Source organism: Typopeltis vanoorti, chromosome 6 (assembly GCF_054136105.1).
Source record: "Typopeltis vanoorti isolate ZY-2024b chromosome 6, IOZ_Tvanoo_1.0, whole genome shotgun sequence".
Taxonomy (NCBI): Eukaryota; Metazoa; Arthropoda; class Arachnida; order Uropygi; family Thelyphonidae; genus Typopeltis; species Typopeltis vanoorti.
The window spans coordinates 54,539,720-54,559,248 of record NC_143554.1 but is presented as its reverse complement, the minus strand read 5'-3'; the positions used below and the strand labels follow the sequence as shown (position 1 = coordinate 54,559,248).

Here is a 19,529-nt window from a genome sequence, read left to right as displayed (position 1 = left end):
CGCTAAATTATCCTTATCTAGTTTATCCAAAATGTATTGAGATGTTCTTCTTATGTAGTAAGTTTTGACGGTAGCGATCACACCCTGGTCTAGTGGTTGTATTAGGTGACAGAAAACAACATTCCACATTTGGGTGTTCTAAAACAGGATGGTCAGGCACATTGTCTATAATCAAAAAACTTTAAAATCCAGATTTTTTTTCCATCAAATTGTTAACTTCTGGAAAACAAAACATGGAACCATTCATTAAAAATTTCTTTTGTAACCAAACAGTTTTTTGTTTGCCTTTCAATGCATTGGTCACGTGTTAAAATCCACACCTTTCATTGTCTGCAGTCTTAGGAATCGATTAATGAGTAATGGTTTTAATATACGATCTCCTGAAGCATTGCTGCAAAATAATAGTCACACAATCCTTAGATGCTTTAAAGCCACCAACCTTTTTTTTGTGATTTTGCTATATATGGTCTACTTGGGATTTGTCTACATTCTGTAGCGTATAGTAATCCCTGATATTTAAAACATCAAGGGGAGGGTCCCAAAATTCAAGTTTAAGCATATATGTACCATACTAGGAAATGATAATTATAATGGGAATACTCTTTTTAACAGAAATGAATTCAAACAGAAATTTTAAAAATAAGTGCCATTTGAACCGTGTTAAATCAAAATATACAGTGTAAAAATAGAATTTCTTTTGTTTTCGAAATCGTGTAAAAAAAAAAAAAAGCTGTGTAAAAAGAGAATTAGCTGTATTTTGTTTTTTTCTAGTGGGGAACATAATTTTATAATTTGTAGGTCTGTTTTATGGCTTACTGATAAATTTAAATAATTTCTTGGTTTCAAGCCTGACAGAAGATGAATATTTGTAGGCACATTACCGAATTATGTTAATATGACATATTTTGATATAATAAGGGTGATATGAATTGAAATGCAAATAATTTCCGTTGTTAGTAGGTTTGTGATATGCTTGGGTACTGCTATTATGAGGGTCAAATTTAAGCTTATAGATTTATTTCCTTCATATTCGTTGGTGAATTTTAATCTAGGATTAAAAGTGTTGAAAGAACGAAATAGCTGTTGTATAGCATTCATGTTTCTGATACACATTGTCCATATATCTAATGTACTAAGAGAAAAGGCAAGGAAATAGAAAAAGTTCAGTTCAGTGAATATACTGCTAATGTTTCGGACTGTGAAGAGACCAAAACTTTGCATTGCATTTAAAGAAGTTGACTGAGATTATTAGTTTTATTAGAGAAGATATCAGTAGGAGATAATTTTGCATGTTCAAGAGATTCTGGTCATGTATCAGCAATGTGCAGACAAACATTCTAGGAATTTAAGCATATTGACATTGGCATATAGAGAAGAGGCATCTAAAAATGAGATGCCTCTGGGCATAATGTTGGTTTGTTTGGTATTTTTTATCATAAAAGATAAAATGATGACAGTGTAGAGAGAAAATTGGAGTTAAGAAGAAAATTATTTTTTCTGTTGTATCCTAATTAGAAGGTATTTATTTACTGTAGGTTAAAGTTTTGAAATTTTTGGTTTGTTAATAATGGGGTTACAGCAGTTTACTTCTGTTGATAGAAAGTACAATACAAAGTGTGATTCTAGTGAAGTGTTTAAAGGAAATAGTTAATTGTCTTTAGCTATTTAGAGTGTGATATGTATATTATAATTTTAGTTGTTACAAGAGGATATAAGGAAGAATAACTAGTTCAGTGCAACATTATACAGTCATCCCTCGACTTACGTCTGTGATCCCATAAGGGAATAAATAACATTTTCGATTATACTTTCAAACAAGGCTCAAGCGAGCATAAAATAAAATGATTTCTGTTTAGCAACAATACATCATGCATGGTGGCAACCTCCCTTCAACAGTTCCTCTGTTGATTTTGTGTTTGAGAAATAGGTTATTTGTGTATTGATTGCTAAATATTTTGCGATATTTGTGCTACACACCCAATCAAAAAACCTAGTGAAGAATCACAGAAAAAGGTGAGCAACTAATCTTGAAACGAAATTGCAAGTTATAAAGCAACATGAAACTGTTAAGCCCATCAATGTGATCACACATGACTTCGGATCGTCTCATTCTACAGTGCATACCCATTGGCAACCAAAAGTGCATATACTCATTGGCACTAAGTCTCTTCAACATATTGAAGGAGATAGCATGATCTAATTATGACTATGAATTCAGTGCTGCTGCTGCTTCTTGTTGGTTCATGAAATTCAGCTACTTGCATCATGGATAGAGGACCTGAACCAAAAGTGCATACCCATTGGCACAAAGTCTCTTCAACATGTTGAAGGAGAAAGCAGGATCCGATTATGACTACGAATTCAATGCTTCTTCTTCTGTTGGTTCATGAAATTCAAGCAACCTTTTGTGCTGCATAATGTGAAAAGGTATGGTGAATCTGCAAGTGCTGATGAGAAGGCTGCCAAGGAGTTTGTGGAGAAATTGGATAACATTATTACAGAGGAAAATTATTTGCCATAGTAAATATTTAATATGGATGAGACCACCTTGTTTTGGAAAAAAATGCCTGAGCAGACATTCATCGACAAAAAGCTAAAATCTATGCCTGGTTTCAAGGCTCTTAAAGACATTAAGATTCTGTTAGCAGTGATGTGGCTGGATATAAACGGAAACCATTTGTGATATGGCACAGTGAGAATCCATGAGCTTTCATAAACATTAGGAAGCATACTCTTCCAGTTCATTATTGGAGCAATAAGAAGTCATGGATGACTCAAGAATTATTTGAGGATGCTTTAATCAACTGTTATGCGAATGAAATGGAAACCTATTGTGTGAAAGAAAATGTAGAATTTAAAATTTTATTAATTCTAGATAATGCTCCAAGTCATCCACCTTATATTAGTGATCTTCACCCCAAGATCATGTTTCTCCCTCCTTCATTGATCCAACCGATGGATCAGGAAGTTCTTGCAGTGTTAAAACTTATTATCTACGGAGAACAAAATATGAAAAATATTTTGCAAAACAAACAAATATTTGGCAAAACACAAAATATGAGGCTAATCTTCTTGAATGGCAGTCAGTCTCAAGTAGAGTAATGTGGGCAAATATGAGAATGGGGAACTGGACAATGAGACTTATTTGTGCCTATGGTCCCACAGAAGGTTCTACTAAGGTAGAAGTGGAGGAATTTTTTGAGGGTTTAGAAAAAGCAACTGACACAATGAAAAATGAAAAGGTGGTCCTTTTTGGGGATCTAAATAGCAGAGTAGGAAATGATTGTGAGACATACAAAAATATTTTTGGAAAATTTGGAGAAAAGAGCAAAGCTAATAATAATGGCAAATACCTGTTGGATTTCTGCTCAGGACATGGACTGATTATTACTAACACCATGTTCCAACATAAAAATGTGCACAAATTCACATGGAGAGAAGAGGCTAGGAATAAGAAAAGTCTCATTGACTATGTTATTGTAGTGATGTTTTCTCCCTGGTGCAGGACACCAGAGTGTACAGAGGATTTGAAATTGGAAGTGATCACTATTTAGTCTTGAGCAGGATAAAATTGAATTTCATATTGAAAAGAATAACATGTAAGAAAGTTTTAAAGCAAATAAAAGTTGAGCAGCTCTCAGATGTGAACTGTAGAGTAAAATACACAAAGATTATTGAAGAAAAAATGAAAGAGTTTGAGAAAAGGAATCAAACCTTGGAGATTCAGTGGCAAACTCTGAAGAAAACATTGATTGATTCTGCCAGAGAGGCATGTGGTAAGGTTGTCTGTAAGGATAAAAAAATCAGAACTCCCTGGTGGACACAGGAAGTTAAAGAGGCAGTGAAGGAAAAAAGAAAGCATATCAAAACTTCCTGTCAAATAAGTCAGCTTGTGCTCTTAGAGAATATAGAGACAAATGCGAGAATGCTAAACACTGTGTAAAACTAGCTAAACAAAAGTCATGGGAGGACTTTGGCAAGAATATAGAAAATAAATATCAAGAAGGTGGCAAAATATTCTGGAGGTTGTTGAAGAAGCTTAAGAATGGAGGAAAGAGTGCCGTAAAAGGAATTAGAGATGATAAAGGTGACATGAAAATGGGAGAAAAAGATATCCTTGAAGTATGAAGTAATTACTTTGAAAAACTGCTAAATGAAACAAGCAGTGATGATAGCACAGTGGTAAAAAACACTGACCAGGCATACAGTCAGGAATACATATCCATACTTGAAGTAGAAAAAGCCATCAAAGGCTTGAAATGTGGAAAGGCAGCAGGAGTAGATGATATTCGACCAGAAATGCTGAAGTATGGTGGTATAAGAGTCTTACAATGGCTGCACTGCATAGTTCAGAAAGCCTGGACAGAGGGACGAATTCCTGATGATTGGAGTAGAGCTCTCATAGTACCCATATATAAAAAGGGAAATAAAACTGAATGTGAGAATTACAGAGGTATATCCCTACTGAGTGTTCCTGGCAAGATCTATGCAAGTATACTTGAGAAAAGAAGAATTGTGGAAGAAAGGCTTGGTGAAGGACAAGCTGGATTCAGGCCAAATAGAGGCAGTCAGGATCAGATCTTCACTTTACGACAAATAGTCGAGAAATCATGGGAGTATAACAAAGATCTGTATTTAAGTTTTGTCGATTTGGAAAAGGCATATGACAAGGTGCCAAGAGAGAAGCTATTCAATACGCTGCAGTTATATGGTGTCAATGGGGCATTATATCAAGTTGTAAGTCAGCAGTTAGAATTGAAGGAAGTACAGGAAGATGGTTTAATGTTAAATCTGGTGTGAGACAAGGATGTACATTATCCCCTCTGTTATTCATTATCTATATGGATCATATTATGAAGGAAAGTGGTATTAAACATGATATCAAAATTGGAGATGTTAATGTCAGCCCTTTGCTTTATGTGGATGATGTTATACTTCTAAATAAATCCACTACAAGTCTGCAAGATTCCCTGACTAAATTGAATAACGGTTGTAACAATTATGGCATGAAGGTCAGCAATAAAAAGACAAAGACAATGAAAATAGGCAGAATCATTGAAAATGTCAACTGTGTTGTGAATGGAGAACCTGTGAAACAAGCAAAACATTTCAGCTATTTAGGCACGATTTTTACTGAAGATGGTAAATTAAATATAGAAATTGACAACAGAATCAGCAAAGCTGGTATGGTGGGAAGTCAATTGAATAAATTCATATGGAATAAAAGATAAATTAGTCGGAACACTAAATTAGCTATATACAAGACAGTGTTCAAACCAGTTTTAACTTATGGATCTGAGAGCTGGGTCAGAAGTAAAACACTTGACCAAAGTCTAGAGACCACAGATATGAGAGTCCTGAGAAAGATTATAGGCGTGAACAGATGGCATCAATGGCAATATCATATTAAAAACGAGGATATTAGGAAAGAACTTGACATTGTCAGCATCCAGGAATGCGTTAGCAGAGCTAATCTCAGGTGGTATGGTCACTTAAACAGAATGGGTGAGGAAAGATTAGCAAAACAAGTGTTCTCTGCCAGGTTGGCAGCAAAACGACCCAGAGGAAGACCAAGATATAGGTGGATTGATACGGTACAAAGTGCTTTAGATGATAGAAATATAAGATCTGATAATGTTGGAGTCTTGACAAGTAACAGACTGATTAGGAGGAAAATTGTAGATAGGAAATTAATAATGATGTAATTTTTTTTTCATGTAGTACTATCATATCCTGTACACCCCTTGAGGGTACATGGCAGGAATTTAATGATGATGATGATGATCTATGGAGAACTTTTTCACTAGCCATTTCTGTCACTGAAGGAAATGCAATTCTGGAAAGCATTCAATATTTATCATGCTATTAAAAATAATGCTGTGCTTGGGACGAAGTGACCTCTCAATGTATGAGTGGCATATGGAAAAAGACATTAGAAAGGTTTGTGCACAATTTTGGGAGTTGTGAAGAAAAATGAAGAACCTTTGTAAATTGAGTAAAGAAATAGTGGGCATAGCAAACAATCTGAATCTCGAAGTGAAGGATGCGAACATAGTTCAACTCATAGAAAGTGCCAATGAAGAATTGGTCGAACTGGAAGAAGAGAAAAGGAAGAGGGGAAAACAAAAACAAGAAGACATAATTAAACAATTCACAGTGAAGGGTCTTACAGAAATGTTCTCTGCAGTTAGCGATGTTTGCAAAATGGCTGAAAACATGGACCCCAGTGTTGAACGCTACTTATTAGGAGAAAGGAAAGTACATGATGTGTTTGCTTGTTATAAAGAAATTTATGATGAAAAGAAGAAGAGGAATAAGCAAAGCACATTGGACATTTTCATCAAAAAAAAACAACAACAAAAGTTACACCTGAAGAGCTGCAGCCTGGTCCTTCACATGTGATTGTGGAGGAAGATTTGGGTGATCATTCCCCTGTTTTATAGTGGCAGTAATGCACACTACAGTTTTATAAGGTTTAAAAATTAAAATGACAGTGTTGTTTTAATGTATCAATTTATTTTCTGCCAGATGGGATGGAATCCTGACATTGATGACGGAGATAACATCAAAAATTCTTTGATGTTATCTCCCTTTTTTTTCTCCTCTTAGTATTGTGTGGATGTAAAGAATGATATTAATGGGACAAAACATTAATGGTGCATTTGAATAGACAACTGAATTCAAGATCTAGGCAGTTTCAAGCCAAGCCGTGATATGTGTTATTCATGCCAAGATAAGAAGTATTATACTAATTGAAGGTATAAACATTATTTATTTAACATGGGAAAGTGCATGTTTGTCTTGAGAAGGAACAGGCAGTCTTTCCTTTACATATTCATTGACCATGAGTTAAAACCCACTGAGTAGTACACCATGAGAAGTTTTTGGTGGCTTCTTTATACCCAGGTGCTGTCTTCCTTCCCTTCAATGGATAAAGTATAACTGGGCATATGCTTCCAAAACAGATCTGTCTCATCTAGGTTAAACACCTCCTTCTGCTATCTTTACTTTGAAGAGATCACAAAATTCTTCAGAGCCTCCTCACTAGTTATGTTGAGATTGTGGAATGCATAGTGACTCTTACAGAGATTGTACCACTCACAACTTGCAGCAAAAAGTGCTGGCTGCTTCTCATATTTCATCAGATCTTCATATGTACAGATAAAGACAATACAGTAGGGACAGTGGATGGAGGCAGATAATAAAAGCTACCTACACAGCATTTCATATTAAGATGAGCATGAGTGCATGAATTCAGATCTGTGTGTTATATAATGGTTCACAGCAAACGTTCTTTTTATGGATTTTGAAAGTTCTCTCTGTGATAGTAATTTGCTTAAAAATTCATTTTCAGACACACCTTTCTTATATCTAGTCATTAACAATTACATGAACTTTTTTCTTTCTGTTACTCTTCCCTATCTCTCCTCACTATACATGTGCAATTGTTCAATTAGACCAGTCACATGGAAATAACATCCATAACATCACCAAATTTAATTTGGTGATGAAATGTACTTATCATTCTTTAATCAGGCACATGATGAGTCCATATAGCATGTATTTATGCAACCAAAACCAATCAGATGTCTAATGTGTAAAAATGATTTGTAAATTATGACTATCATAATTTACAAATCATTTAACAACTACAAATAGTTTGAAAAACATATGGTAGGCTAGTACAATCCTTAATAAAAGGCAACTTTTCTTATTGCCTTCAATTAATGGACAGACTTCATCTAACTGAGATTGTGTTTTTCAAGCTCTGTCATTTTTGAACTTTTGTCACTTGGCTACAACAGTTAGATATTTGTTAACTATTTGTCAATTTTCTTTCAGCTATTTTCATCAGTTAAAGGGATGTTCTTACACAACATTTACTAGAATTGAAAATGAACATCAGGGATGCATTTTTATTCCTATTTCTTTTCCATCAGCAGCTGGATTAGGTATATCTATTCATTGTAGAGATTTCCATAACATGGTAATACTAAGTTCACTTGAACTTGATGGCATGTAGACATTTCATGTAATATCTTACTGAAATTGGACCACATTATGCATCACTTGACCAAGCGCCAAATTGATGATTTTGGAAAAAAATCATGTTTTGTAAAATTTTCTTAGTAACGTATTCTGTTTGGTGTTTAGTTCTTTGAAAGGAAACATATAGACTCCTTTTGGGCTCGATTTTTTTATAGGTAGGTTGCATCATTATATGTCAGATGGCAAACTAATCTCCAAAACATCAATTTGGTGTTTGGTCAAGTGATGCATAACACGGTCCAACTGATTTTCAGTGATTATAATTGTAGCACAGTCAGAGATCTGATTACCTTGCTAATACATAGTTTATAATTATTTAATGTCCTCTGTAACAAATATGTATGTGAAATTGAAATATAGAACCAGACCTAAGACTATATATCTTTTTATTATCAACAACTGCATCGCTCGTTGCATTAAATATTATTGTAATAGCAGGATGTGAGTTTACATCTGTGCGAAAAACTCGATCCTTTGGACAGATAAAAATTGGTCTGCATTATGGGACCGCAATAAAATTTTACATAAATTGTTCAGTTTGTGTATTATTTTGTTTTCTAAGTTAATGAAATACTTTGCTATGCTGATTACAATCTTTTTCAGATGCTTCAGAGAAGTCAAAAGGAACCTCATTACCTCTCCATAATATAGATAAGATAGAAAAATCTACATAAAGAGTCTGTTATCTTCAAAGATTCAATCAGTGAAGACTTTTTTAGGAAGAACGAAGATAATTAACATGGAAAGACTATCAGTTTTGGCCATAAAAAACCATGCCTAACTTCAAAACATTGGTTGTGTAATACAGAAATGATTATCAGTACATGACCAGTTTAAATTGTACTAGGGGATACAGAAATTGACATTCAGTTGCCAGTTTTGATTTGTTGTGAGATTTTTGTATCATGGAAAAAATATTTTTTCCATGATACACTTAATATCATGATACATGATATTAAGCTGGATTTATTCCAGCCTACTGTTTGTATTACAACCATGCATAAAATGTCAGAAAAGTCTACAGCACTGATATTGTGGATTGATTAAAGGAAAGATTCGAGTTAATAGGTTCAAGCCCATTACAAAAAAATAGAAGTGTTATCTTCATTCATCGAAGATCTCATGCCTCAGTATTCAAAAAATCTGATAAAAGTTAATAACTTCTTAATCTTTCAAAAGAGGCATCAAATCTGATATTGTATTGTTATATGTGAAAATTGAACCCAAATTTCAAGAACCATCTGCAAGTTATGAGGAATTTTATGTGAAATATATCATATTAATAATGTACTCTGAATAGACTTCATTTAAAAAAAAAAAAAAAAACACTTATTCTTTTCAATTTGTGTTTTTTTAGTTATAAGATTCATTCTGATAATGCTCAGAAGAAATATTGAAGCGTGCTTTGTAAGCAAACAAGAGCACTGTCATAATATATGTATCTGGGCTATGGAACATCTGCAGCCACTATCTAAACATTCTGTATAAAAATTGGCTATGTGTGTGTGTGTGAGGTGGGAAGAATCCACATTTTGATTCCAGTGAAATAAAGGTAGTGTTTTTGTCCTTATATGTAGTTTTGTAAGTTAATACGAATATTACAAATTATTGATATTATTTCATTGTATCCGAATGGCACATGACAGGGACACTTTTGATATTGTAGTATTTATAGCTTGACAAGGCTCATTTCTAGATAGCCTCCTCTTACACAAACACAGTGTCTTTCTAGTTGTGCTTGTAATATCAAAAATAAATAATAGTAACTTTCCTTTTGACATTTATTCTTTTGTATACCTTAAGAAAATAATGTAGTAATATGGCTAATGCAGCAATACTTGTAAAGCATGGAACACAAACCAGCTATATAGTCACAACAGTGTGAACAGTATGTTATGTCAAAAACTTTGGGTGGTAGATTTGGCACCTTTGCTTTATTTAGAATTGAAAACTTCTAGATTCAGTGATTTTCACACAGCATTAAGGCATATTTAGAAAGATTTATAAATAGATATTTGACACATTTTACTGTCATTAGAAGATAAAGAATGTTACTTGATTATCTGCTCCTGTGTATTAATTTACTTATTTTAGTAACAATGGCATGGTTCTCTATTATAAAAAATGACTGACTGATTAGTTTAAATGATGGGGATAATATATTCTTATTGCAATCAGACTTGGAATAAAGCAGTAATAAGATTAAAAATGAGACAATATATTAATATTGAAAATTCATGATGCTCTATGTTGGATCAAAAAAAAAAAACAGTTATTTTTGCAAAGGAGCAGCCCTTTTTTTTATCAAGTAGACTAAAAACAGATTAATTAAAACTTCATTTAATTTTAAGGATATTAATTTGATATACCTGTGTAAGAATTTTTTGAAGATTGTATATAATTAAAGGTGGTGAGCATAAGATACTGATATGATTGTAGAAATGCATTACGATAGTTGAAGAATGTGAATAAAAAAAAAAAAAATCAGTTAGGTCATTTGGCATTAATGTATAACAGAACATTGGTAGAAAGGGGTTGTTATTTAGTGCATATAAATTTTGCAAGATTCACTGTGCATGTGCAACGTATTTGATAGCCATGAGTTTTGTGGGTGGAAACCAAAAATAGCAAGAGTGTTAAAAGTGTTTCAAAGCCAATTCACGAAGTATCTAAGAGCCAGAGGAGGAGTCTCAATAAGTTGAAGTATGATGGTTGATCTTCTAAGCATGACACCCAGACCATTGCAGTACCTAGGTGTCTGCAGATGATTTGGCACCTGCATGTCACACCTGAACAGTGCAGCAAAGGAAACAGTGACCACATAGTCTCAATAATTGCCTTGATGCTTTCTGTTCTGTTGGCCTCATTGCTAGAGCGATCACACTGTAACAGTACGAAGGCAATTCCAGCTAGTGCTGCCTTTTAATGCATGCGAGCATGAAGGGATTCTGATCCCACATCTTAGAGCAGGAAGCCTGCAATGCTTGTGGTATATGAACCTAAAGGCATTCAGTTCATGCACTTACTATGGTATCAACCATACTTGTTACCCGCAGATCTAGATTAGCTAGGTTGAACAATCTAGCAATAATGCCAGATCAGGGTGAGATGAGACCAATAGAACACTGCCTTTTTATCTGATTGTGCATGCAAGCCTCAATTCCATCTTTCCTATCCTATGCCTACAATGTTCTTAACTAGGCTTAACACAAGCCACCCAATTAGAGGATGAGTCTCAATAGATCACAGTATGGTGGCTGCTTTTCTATGCATGACACCCAGACCAATACCTAGGTAATCTGCAGACAATTTGGTGCTTGCATGTCACAAATGAATGGTACAGCATAGGAAGCACCAGTAAATGTTATTAAAAAAATTTGCAAAAATATGAGAATCAAAAACAGACATAAGTGGTGGATAATTAGAGCATAGAAAAATGGCTGTGATGAGAGAAATAGTGTATTTACATGGAGTCTTTTGCAATATATAGTGTATGATGAAACAGACTGGAGAAACATATAGTGTATGATGAAACAGAATGGAGGGGGGGGAATATATATAATATATATATATATATATATATATATATATATATTATATATCATTCCTATATATATATATATATATATATAGGAATGAGCTTTCAAGAAAGAGAAAGCAAGTGTAAAACCATGCATTATAATGGTGATTTTGTAAAAAGAGGCAGATTCAATATGAAAAAGTAAAAGTGATATCTTATTTTCCCAAAGAAAACATAAAAGATGTAATGCAGAAAGAATGGTATACAGTGTGATGGCAAAAAGGAAAAATATATATATGACTGATGGATGGTGCTTGCAGCAATTTGTTCAGTGAGAGACTGGACATGAAAATTAGGGAAACCCAAGCTGTTGGTATGTGGGAAGGGCAGACAGATAGGTGAGTGTGAGAATGGGAATTGATCAAATATTACTGATTGCAGTTTATCAGGTTTTGAATTTAAATGGAACAGATATTAGGAGGCAGGTGTAGGCTGTATAAGGGTATGTTGCACTTCATGTATAGTAATGCCAGAAGCATTAGGAATAAGGGTGAAGTGTTTTTTTCACTGGTTAGTTCAACTTGGCCAAATATTAGTGACACTGGTGAGACGAGGTTGTAGAAGAGGATACATTTAGCTTGTATTAAATCTTAAGTGTTGGTTGAAGTTAATTTTTAGATTTTTTTTCACTATAGTTAAAGTAAACAAAGTTTTAATAATACCACTATTTCCTCTGCCACAGAGAGAGAGAGAGATTGAGGATGCAACATAAATGTGACATGCATATAAGTGCTGGAAAATCTGAAGTCCTAAGAAGGAGAATGGGACCTCTGTGGGTGCTGGTAGACCACCTTGGCTATTAGGCAGGAGGTCTAAGAATTAAAATTTCCCCTATGTTGGGGAGTGTCATGAAACTATATTGGGGTTGGATTTTAAAGTTTGCTACCCCCCCCCCCCAACACACAAGTCTCAAATACAGTATAACAACCTTTGCTTCTAATTCGTAGCTACAGATTTGTCCTATACAAGTTGTCATCAACCTTTCTTACAGGTTGATGAAACAGCCATTGTGTTACATCTCATCTGCAACTTGCCTCCCAGTACTGTCAACAATAACAAGCTCGATGTAACTAACATCCATATATGAACCTAAAGAAATCACTATGACAGCCATTTCTCTGCTTTTTATAGGTTACACAAAAATAAAACAGTCATTACAAGATAGAGTAATGCCACTGCAGTCCTTAGTACTTCTGAATAAGAAAAAAAAATATGCTGAGAGACTGCGCTCATTATGACTCCACCAATTCCTAAGGCAGGCAGGGGAGGATTCAAAAACCTACTCCAAAATGTAACTTTGTGGCCCCACTTAATTAATGAAAAAATTAAATGTTTAAGTTCCTTTTGATCCACAGTAGATGCTATTGAATTCCATTATTTTCAGATTTGCCATACACAATTATCATAATCCCCCCCCCCCCCCCCCCCAAAAAAAACTCCACCATTTCAAATCTGTGATCCAGAATTTAATTTTAAGAATATTTCTGACATCATCTTTCTTTTCACCGTCTCACAATTCCTTATCGTTAATTAAAAGTGTCCTACCAACATGACTGATTGCTTCAGTTTTGTCAACCATGCTAACTGAAGAATAAAATGTACAGTTATCTCACTTCTGAAAACTTTTATGTGTATAACATTTTGAAAAAACATGCTCTTGGAACTGCCACTCGTCAACCTTCTATTTAGCTAAGATACACTAATGATGTGTACCACATGGCTCAAGCCCAAATGAACCAACCCCAACAATCTGACCCACCCCCAGAATCCATTTACTATTGAAAAGGAAAATAATACTCTGGCGGTCTTTCAAGTTTACAGGAAACCAACTTACAAACTTTCTTCTTTCCCCCTTCCCAACAATATGATATAAAAACTTTTTAACAGAGCCATCAAATTATATTCCAGTTGGATTTTTCTGACATATTTGCATATCTAATGGTTACAATCTAACAGAATTTAGTACTATTATTACTACTATTCCTTATATCTCGGGCATCTCAAAAAAAAAAAAAAGATAGGACTTAGTTGGAAGCACTGTGGAAATTATATTTCCACAGTGCTTTCAACTCCACAGCAAGCTGGCTGCTCTTCTCTCTTCCTCTCAATTCCAGATAGAACTGAGATTTGTACTTGATCTCATCTTATTATAGACAAACTGCAAGACTGATCTGCCAACATACTACATATTTGTTGCTACAATTACAGTCAATCAAGCAAGTAGTCCATATCTCTGACACCCTACATGGTTAAATGGGAGTGGGAGGAGACTATGTTTCATTGTAGCAAGATAAACATGAAGATGTCAGCAGATCTTAAAACCAACATTGATAAATATGGTTGTGTGTGCAATCCCCAAGTTAACCTGGTTGGCTGAGTGGCATTCTCCAACCAAAAGGCTGTGAGTTCAAATTCTGCCATGTGCATGGATGTTTGCAGTTATCTTCAGGTGGGAGATGAATTCCACCACCCAGCATGTGATCACTGCCCCCACTTGATAAAGGCTTGAAAAAAGTCCTTGTCTTATTTAGAGCAGGGTTTCCAGATAATGTAAAAAAATAAATAAAATTAAGAAAAAGTTTGCTCACTCAGCTTACTAATGTACTATAAGTTTACAACCTTTTGTGGGTATAGGAGTCAAAGAAAAAAAAAAGGGGGAAACTAAATATTAGACCACCTCCTCAACAGCCAAGACTTCCTGCTAGCTTTCACAAAAGTGTTCATTTTACTCTCTTGTATTTGTCTTTCATTACAATTATTTTACTGTATAGCTCTAGGGTGAACAAAATATTTGGGTCATTCAACTTTTTTTGTTTTGTTTTTGTTCATTCTGAATGTTGTTTTCATTCCATTAAACCAAAGAATGAGGATATAGTTATAGGAATAGAATTCATCATTCTATAGGATAATGTATTTTCATCATTAAGGACAAAGTGTGTATTGCTTTTTACAGCAGAAAGTCAAGGTTGTGGAAGGTAGTGCACTTGAAGCTATATGATGTGATAAAATATGCCTTGTTGGCCACTTCTTCTTCTTCTTCTCTCTTTCATCATCTATGTGGATGATGATGAGGGCGAATGAACTCTTTCCACTTCTGTCTGTCCCGGGAGAGTCTGAACAGTTCTGTCCAGTTTGGTGTTGCTTGTTGTGATTTGGTTTTCAGGTCCTCTTTTATTTTGTCTATCCATCTAATTCTGGGTCGTCCTTTAGATCTTTTACCTTCCATCGTTGTATTCAGGGCTTTAGATGGTAGTCTTTCTGTTCCCATTCTGGTCACGTGGCCAAACCATCGCAGTCTTCTTTCTTGGATTTTGTCTATTATTGTTATTTCTTGTTTTAGTCGTTTCCTTATGTCTTCGTTTCTTAGCCAACCCATTTCAGTAACTAATATTTTTTTTCTCTTCAGCCTTTTTGAGATTCCAGCATTCATTTCCATAGAGAAGTATTGGGAGGACCATTATTTAATAGATTCTTACTTTTAACATCCTTTGCAGTTTCTTCTGCTGCACAATATTTCTCCAAGCCATCTAATTTTATCAATCACTGACTCTATAGTCCTTCATTAATCCTTTCTTTACTAAAAATTTCACATGCTTACTTGTTGGCCACTACCTTAGCTAAACTCAGCGAGTGCAGGATAAGTATTTATTATCTGGGGAGAGGAACAGAATTTCTGCAGCTACTACAATATAATTTCTGGAAACATTATGTAATGAAGGTGACACACAAGAGTTAGAGAATGCTGATTCTGGTGATAGCATCGAAGGATCAATCAAAAACCAAGATAGGCTTATCTCTGAATAGAAAGAGTAATTGTGCAGTCTGGCTTGATCTGGGAAGTAAGCATTTGAAATTTTTAGTAAAGAAAGGATTAATGAAGGACTACAGAGTCAGTGATTGATAAAATTAGATGGCTTGGAGCAATATTGTGCAGCAGAAGAAACTGCAAAGGATGTTAAAAGTACTTTGGAAATGGTGTTTGTGAGGGAAGCAGTATTAGCTAAGGTCAAGAGGAGTTGTATGGAAGTTAAACAGATGAGTAGCAGCATCCAACAGGAGCTAAACAAAGTGAGAATATAAAGAGAGGTGTGCAAATATAGGCATGAAGAGACTAGCATGGTAAGTAAGAGCAAAATTAGCTGAGCACACCAAAGGAAATCACAAAGATTTCCTTTGTTACATGTGGGAAGCAGAAAGAAAAGTTATGGAAACATAACTTTAATGACAGAAGCAAAAGAAATAGTTGAATTACTGAAAGGTAACCTTTCCCTATCCAGCATCATCAATATAATATATCCTCTGAGGGTATATTATATTGATGATGCTGGATAGGGAATTGAAGTTTGGAAGCCATACTTCAAAAGTAGGCAAAATAGCTCAAAACTTAGTTGTTGTAGTACTCACTGAGAAGTAGAGGTATAGAGAGTTATTATTCCTCCCTATAAAGAGCAAATCTGTGCACAAATCCAGCAGCTAAGATGGTGACAAACCTGAATATAAACTGAAGGTTTAACCAGTAACAGGTATGATAGAAATATATATAAATTTGCAACCCACAAACCTTGGTATTATTCATGATATATACCAGAAGTAATATCATGAACAACACCAACTAATGAAACTTACTTTCAACAGTAGTCTATCTTTTCTAGACATTTTAATCACATAAACCTGTCAACTCTTTGTTTCGCAGTTTAATGAAAGAACTACCCAAAAGTTGGGGGAATTTGTGTGAACTAGGTGTACTACACCTAGTTCACACAAATTACAGCCTTTTGGCACTATGAGGAGTGAGCATTACCTTTTGTGAATCAGTATGTCAGCAGTTGGCAAGCTGAGAGGCTGCATTCTTGGGTTGTGTGTTTTTGTAGTATGGCTATTTTCTTCTCAAAAAATGGCAGATTTTAAGGAGTGAAGAATCTGCATCCCTCAAAAAATTGCTGCAGAACAGAATGCTTAAGGAAGCGTTGAGTGATAATGCTATGAGCCAAATTGAAACCTTTTTTTTTTTTTTTGTAGTACAATCATGTCTGTCAACAATAAGTGTTCTGGATGACTGTCAACAAGCACAACACTGGAAAACATCACAAAAGTGCAAAAGGTTATCCTTGCAGATCATAGGACTGTCAAACTAGAAGTGACTCCAACTTCATTTCCAAGGTGATGAATAAAGAGTTCACAGTTGTTACCAGAAACAAAGCAGCAGTCATTGTAGTGTGAATCAGCAAATTCACTGTGGCTAAAATAAGCATGTCAAGTTTGCAGCAGTGCAAAATCAGTGATGATTTTTTTTTTTTTTTTTAATTCAAGGCATTGTCTGCAAGAAATCCCCCCCCCCCCCCCCCACCACCACCATCCAACTGTTAACAGCAAATTTTACTGATAGGTTTTGAAGTGGCTAAGGGTGAAAAAATGCAGAGCATTTGATGCAGATGTCCAGATAGAATGACTGGCTTCTCCATCATGACAGTGTACCTACCCACATCACTTGCTGTTTGACAGTTCCTGGCTTCTAAAAAATGACTCATTCTCTTCCTTCCCCCATTCACATGACCTTGCCCCTCTGACTGAAATCGTGTTGTTTTGACATGATCTCCTCATGGTGTTCTTTTTGGCTAAAAGGGCATCGTTTTGACACTACTGAGGAAAATCCATTTAAATAAATGTAATCTTTGCACTGTTTTCAATCCTCATATGAAGTTTACAACTCGTTATCCTGTTTTTGTTGTTGTTGTTCTGTTTTCAGTTCCAGGTGTATATAAAATTCCTTGTTCTTGCAACTTGTCTTCATTGTCCATTATTTATTATGGACCAAATGGATGATCTGCCAACATCTGTCTTGAAGAACATAAGAAATATATCTTTGCCATGTCTCAGTTCTGGTTGACATGCCTTGGACACCTTGCACAGAGCAAATAGGGGAAAACTACAATGCTTCACCACAGCAAACAAGAAAATACTTTTTTGAAATCAGCAGCAGATCTAAATAAATAAATAAATCTGGTTGTATGAAACTTCCCAGGATTTGGAAAACATTAGCCTCTCGCCCAACAGTGCCAATAGAGGAGTCTTCTTAGGACTTTATGCGTCATTACAATTCTTATACTGGGTGATAAGAATTTTGTCACAGAGATCCCACATGAGATCTCTGTGACAAAATAGTGAAAACCATTGAACCTGGATATGAGTTTCAACCAACACTTAGCCTAAAAACACAGCTCATATAATTGTTTTATATATAATACAGTTTGAAATTGTTCATAATTTATTTTTTTCAGGTGTCACTATTTCTAATCTCATCTCTAACAAATTTACACATTACAAGAGCTTTGAGTGGTACTTTGAACAAATTAAAGATCAAACGTTTAATCATATATTATGAAATGAGAACACCTATTTTGGATTTTGTACTGTAGACAACTCTACAATTACAAATGGTCCAATTGAAACAATGATTAAAACTTCGATAGAGATCCTAAATACTGAATTTCAGCCAGTTGGTGCTGAATTATTGTTATGAAATCATTTTGAAAAGCCATGTACATTTTCTAGCATATATCCTAAGAAATTTGAGAGTCCAGTGACAACTTGTATATCATTGGATGGGGAGATTTAAAAAAAAAAAACGTGCTTTACGCATTTTACAAAATACATTAAAAAATTGACAGGTATACCGATTAAAACTGTTGTCACTATATATTCAGATCACAAATCAACAAACTGCCACTGCATGAAGGTGTTACATAAGGCAAACTATTGAAACCAATGCATTCTCTGCAGACTAAAGGAAACCTTGACCACTCAACAGACATCTTACATATGTCTTCTCTATTTCATACACTTTTTATGTGAATTCCACACACAAAAGGCTGCAACTGGATATATTAGTAATTTGGTTAGGATAGAAAGTACAAGAAAATATTATGAATTCATAATTCAGAATGCAATTCACCTACTATCATCAGGCAAAAATTATGTCTGCACAAAGTGGAGATACAAGAGAGAAATAGTGGCAGTGTTTTTGAGTCAGCATGGTATGAGGTGATGGTCGACATGAAGAGGTATTTAGTTGGATTTTTATATACTTTTTATGTGAATTCCAACACAAAAGACTGCAGCCTGATATATTAGTGATTTGGGTGGGCTAAGGGTTTGATGATCTAGTAAACCAAAAATGAAACTCTTTCAAGCTCCTTTAGCCTTTCAATAAGCAGGATGGTCATGGTCTCATACCAGACAATGAAATTTATTTCCTGCCTAAAGGTTTAATGTATTCATACTTGTTAAAGTTAGAAATGTATTTTAAAGCTGATGTTAATTTTGTAAATGAGAACAAAATTACTTTCTTCTAGAATTAAGTTGATTTCTAAAAATTTTGGAATTTATTGATTTATAAAAAGTATTCTTTTTTTTTATTAAGCTATAATAAAAAATTTCAGTATATTAAAATTTTTTATGGAAAAGAAATGACTGACTTATTGCTGTTTGAATGGTACTGAAAGAACCTTCTATGAAAATAATATAGAATACTTGTGAACATTACTAACCTTGCCAAGGACTTTAACTAGAAGTTTCATAGATTCTTTTGAATGGACAAGAGAATCACTGTATATTTTTCCAATATAATTGATGGGAGCAATATGGTTTTCTGTAGCACATAAATCTGGTCTGACCTAAATAAACAACATTGGTTTTATTATATTTAGGTCAAATTTATAAAATTAATTATGTTCAAAAGGCATTTTTCATAAGATATTTTTTTTAAAACTAACATTTGTAGTTTAGAAAATGAGCTATATAATCAAGAATACAAAGTGTATAAAATCTTAATTAACCTGAAGAAAGAAAAATACAATAATGAAGCCCAAAAAATCTTTGAACAATAAATCAAACAACATCT

The 19,529-nt window shown here is 34.4% G+C and overlaps 2 protein-coding genes across 4 annotated transcripts in view; one reads left to right on the top strand and one right to left on the bottom strand.

The window, feature by feature from the left end:
• Positions 1-9,619, top strand: part of LOC150105461 (GTP-binding protein 10) — a 210,743-nt gene extending 201,124 nt beyond the window's left edge. For 2 of the 3 annotated variants that reach the window (XM_090394162.1, XM_090394160.1), the window contains exon 10: positions 8,653-9,619. The gene's annotated coding sequence lies outside the window, so the exon portion shown is untranslated. Of the gene's footprint in view, positions 1-7,842; positions 8,631-8,652 lie in introns of those variants that run through there. The other variant, XM_090394161.1, reaches the window with a different exon arrangement.
• LOC150105460 (2-amino-3-carboxymuconate-6-semialdehyde decarboxylase-like) overlaps positions 1-19,529 on the bottom strand; it is a 130,587-nt gene that overhangs the window by 20,591 nt on the left and 90,467 nt on the right. The window contains exon 7 of the mRNA XM_090394163.1: positions 19,177-19,302. Within this exon, the coding sequence (XP_090250289.1) occupies positions 19,177-19,302 (126 nt within the window). The remainder of the gene's footprint in view (positions 1-19,176; positions 19,303-19,529) is intronic.